This window comes from Cucurbita moschata, unplaced genomic scaffold (genome assembly GCF_002738365.1).
Source record: "Cucurbita moschata cultivar Rifu unplaced genomic scaffold, Cmos_1.0 Cmo_Scf00013, whole genome shotgun sequence".
NCBI classification, from domain to species: domain Eukaryota; kingdom Viridiplantae; phylum Streptophyta; class Magnoliopsida; order Cucurbitales; family Cucurbitaceae; genus Cucurbita; species Cucurbita moschata.
Window position 1 is genome coordinate 2,961,362 of NW_019268529.1, and position 3,080 is coordinate 2,964,441.

Genomic DNA, 3,080 nt, shown 5'->3' on the forward strand with positions numbered 1-3,080 from the left:
AAAAAAAAAAAAAAAAAAAAAAAAAAAAAAAAAAAAAAAAAAAAAAAAAAACTTATCTTTTCATTACAATCGTCTTCATGAGTACAAAACAGAAACAAAAAATAAAAAAAGTTGTCTCCAATGGATAAGATGTTTGGAGCTGGAGACATGCGTTAAGTGCAGGGATGAACTAACTCGGTTGGACCGATTTATCTTAGTTTGGCCAGTTTCACCTTTTTATCGTTTTTCAAACTAAATTAAAATTTACTAATATGATTTTAGGATCTTTTAACTTAGAGATTTTAAGAAAATCAATTGGCTTATATTGAGTTAGAATCGAGATAAGTAGCTAATTAGAACTTTTGTTTAGGGGTGCCCTAATAATTGCAGGGTCACTCCTTGCACCATATGTGCGTTGATTAGGATAGTGTCTTAATAGTCCGAAAGTTACTCCTTGCATGTATAGGACTTGATTTGACTAAGAAAATGTCCTAATAGTATTAATATGAGCTTAAATATAGGGTTAAGCTCATAGAGCTAATGATATGGCCTTACGTAAAGAGTTAAACTCAGCTTCGAAACGATAATAAGACCATTACATTAAATAAGCTTAGGGAAACAAATAGTGAGGCATATCACGATATAACGAAAGGATAAAAGGTAATAGTAGTCTTAAGATACTATCCCGACCAAGATCGATTTTGGTACATGCAAGAAGGCAGTAGCCTTCATATATCGAATATTTAAATATTCGTGTTTCCAACTTTTCTTTTTTCAAGTGAAGTCTGACTTCATATGCCTCGTAACGGGCATAATACAAGTTCAAGACTATGGAACAACCGTGAATTAGAGTGACGGAAAAGTTTTAGTTTGAAAACTTTGAGTATTATTTAAGAAATATTACGTAATTTAATGTTCTTTATTTATTGATGTTTATGAATTTGTTTGTTAAATTCTTAATTTTTGTATTTTTGTTTATAGCTACGACTCATTTGCTCAAGTGTAAAATGGTAGGTCATTATACTCTGGTTCTTCCAATCACATCCTTCGAGTTTGCATATTGATTGTGTGTTGAAATTAGTTATAATGGTTCAATCAGTTTGGTTCAACTCGATTTAGTTCAATTCATCTAGTTCCGTTTGGTTTCGATTTTCTATCCTTTCATTTGAGTCTATTGGGGTGTTTCTAGGAAATGAACAAAAAAATATGTGAGCTAATAAAGGACGGGTGAAAGAGACTTTTCATTGCAGATTTTTGTAATTGATGTAAGCAGGACGACCTTAAGCATAGATTAGTTGTATATAATTATTGTATATCGTGTTGTATAGATTTTAAATGATAATTGTCCATGCATGTGTTATGTTATTAAAAAGTTAGTTATGAGACCTCATGTATGTACGGTACTATTTGACATGTGAAATGATATGATTGTAGCAATTACCTGTATTGTATTTTTATCGTGACGATCGTGTGTCGAGAGAGTCAATTCTCATTAATTAATTGAAGTAAGGCCCACCAAGTCTCTCACACACATGTACCTCATGGAATTGGCACTTTCATAGTGCCTCGAGTTTACAAAGTCAAATCATTAGCACATTTTAGTGACAATGTATGTTATACGTTTAAGGTTTTGAATTGTATATATACATTTAACCTTCACCGGAAAGTTACATATGAGGTATTCTTAATATTCAACCTTTTCAAAAAAAGTCGTCAATAGCGCATGACGGTTTTGAATTTCATTTATTTTATTATGTATTTCTTCCCGAGATTATTTTGTTATAAATATTTGTATATATACATTTGTATATTTCTTTTTTCAAGTTTTTAATTGATGATCTCCTTCCACTCTTAATATACTTAGACTAGCACTCGGGGTGCCTCTCTCTAATCGGTCTTTATAGTGACAGCTGATTCAAATTGTATAACTGTTAGAAAGCATAAAGATAGATCACGGTTCAAAATGCAACTCAGTGTCGAGGCTAACGGCTAGGAGGCATAAAGAAAGATCAATGTTCAAATTGCAACTCGATGTCAAGGCTAGGTAGTGAACGTGTTTATGTGAGTCAATCGTCACTCCTATTTTCATTATTTTTACATTATCCATGTGTTATAGGTATTCAATCTATAGAGGTAGAATCTATATTGGATTATTTTCATCTTAGACAATTTTGAAGATTAAATAAATAAATAAAAAATTACACATTCTATACTATTTAAAATAGTCAATTCCTTTGGTTGCCACTTACTTGAAATCTTCCTTTGAGTAGACAAATTTGCAATCTATGAAACTAATGGCCATTTTTCAAGATGTATGCCAAAATTTGGCTATTTAGACTATGTTCTTATATTAATATGGACAACAAAAACTACATTGGAATTCAGTGGTGATTTAAAAAGTTCTAAAAGTGGTAATAACCTTAAAGATCATTCCAACAATGAAGCTGCAATATCCAATTCTCATCTTGATCAAATCCAAAAAACTTTGAAATGAGGCAAATTGTCACATGAGATGAAATGGTGTCTAAGATGTACAAACTTCAAACCTTGAGCAGTCCATGTTTAAGCAGAATTTAAAAGGTAGCTTCAACCTCAGGATCAGCTTCAACTGGCACAGCTGGAGTGTTCTTTCCACCTCTCAGACGTGAAGATACATTGTCAATGGCAGAATTCAATTGCCCTATTTTTGCATTCAACGTCTCTCTAGTTTTCTGCTTCTCAGAAAAATTAGGGTTTGTTAAGATATTAAACATTGATAAGTTCCAAAATCAGTTATGTTCCTTATCTTTTTAATAAGAAACCGAGCTTTTATTAAGAAAAAATGAAAGAATACAAGAGCATACAAAAAGAGAGCCCACAAAAGGAGGCAACCTACATGAAAGGCCTCTAATCAAACAAAGTACAATTTCACTCGTCAAATAACTATAGGTCTTACTTTGTCCTATAGTTATACCTCCCTCGTTGCAAATTGGGAAGGTCTTTTGTAAACATCATGGATTATACATCCCTCTTGTAAATTTCACTCATCAATGAAAATGTCTCTTATCAAAAAAAAAAAAAAAAAAAAAAAAAAAAAAAAAAAAAAAAAAAAAAAAAAAAAA

At 31.4% G+C, this 3,080-nt stretch overlaps 1 protein-coding gene across 1 annotated transcript in view; it reads right to left on the reverse strand.

The window, feature by feature from the left end:
* Positions 1-2,335: 2,335 nt before the first annotated feature.
* LOC111451792 overlaps positions 2,336-3,080 on the reverse strand; it is a 6,119-nt gene continuing 5,374 nt past the window's right edge. The window contains exon 5 of the mRNA XM_023092348.1: positions 2,336-2,690. Coding sequence (XP_022948116.1) covers positions 2,553-2,690 — 138 coding nt within the window. The 3' untranslated portion in view covers positions 2,336-2,552. The remainder of the gene's footprint in view (positions 2,691-3,080) is intronic.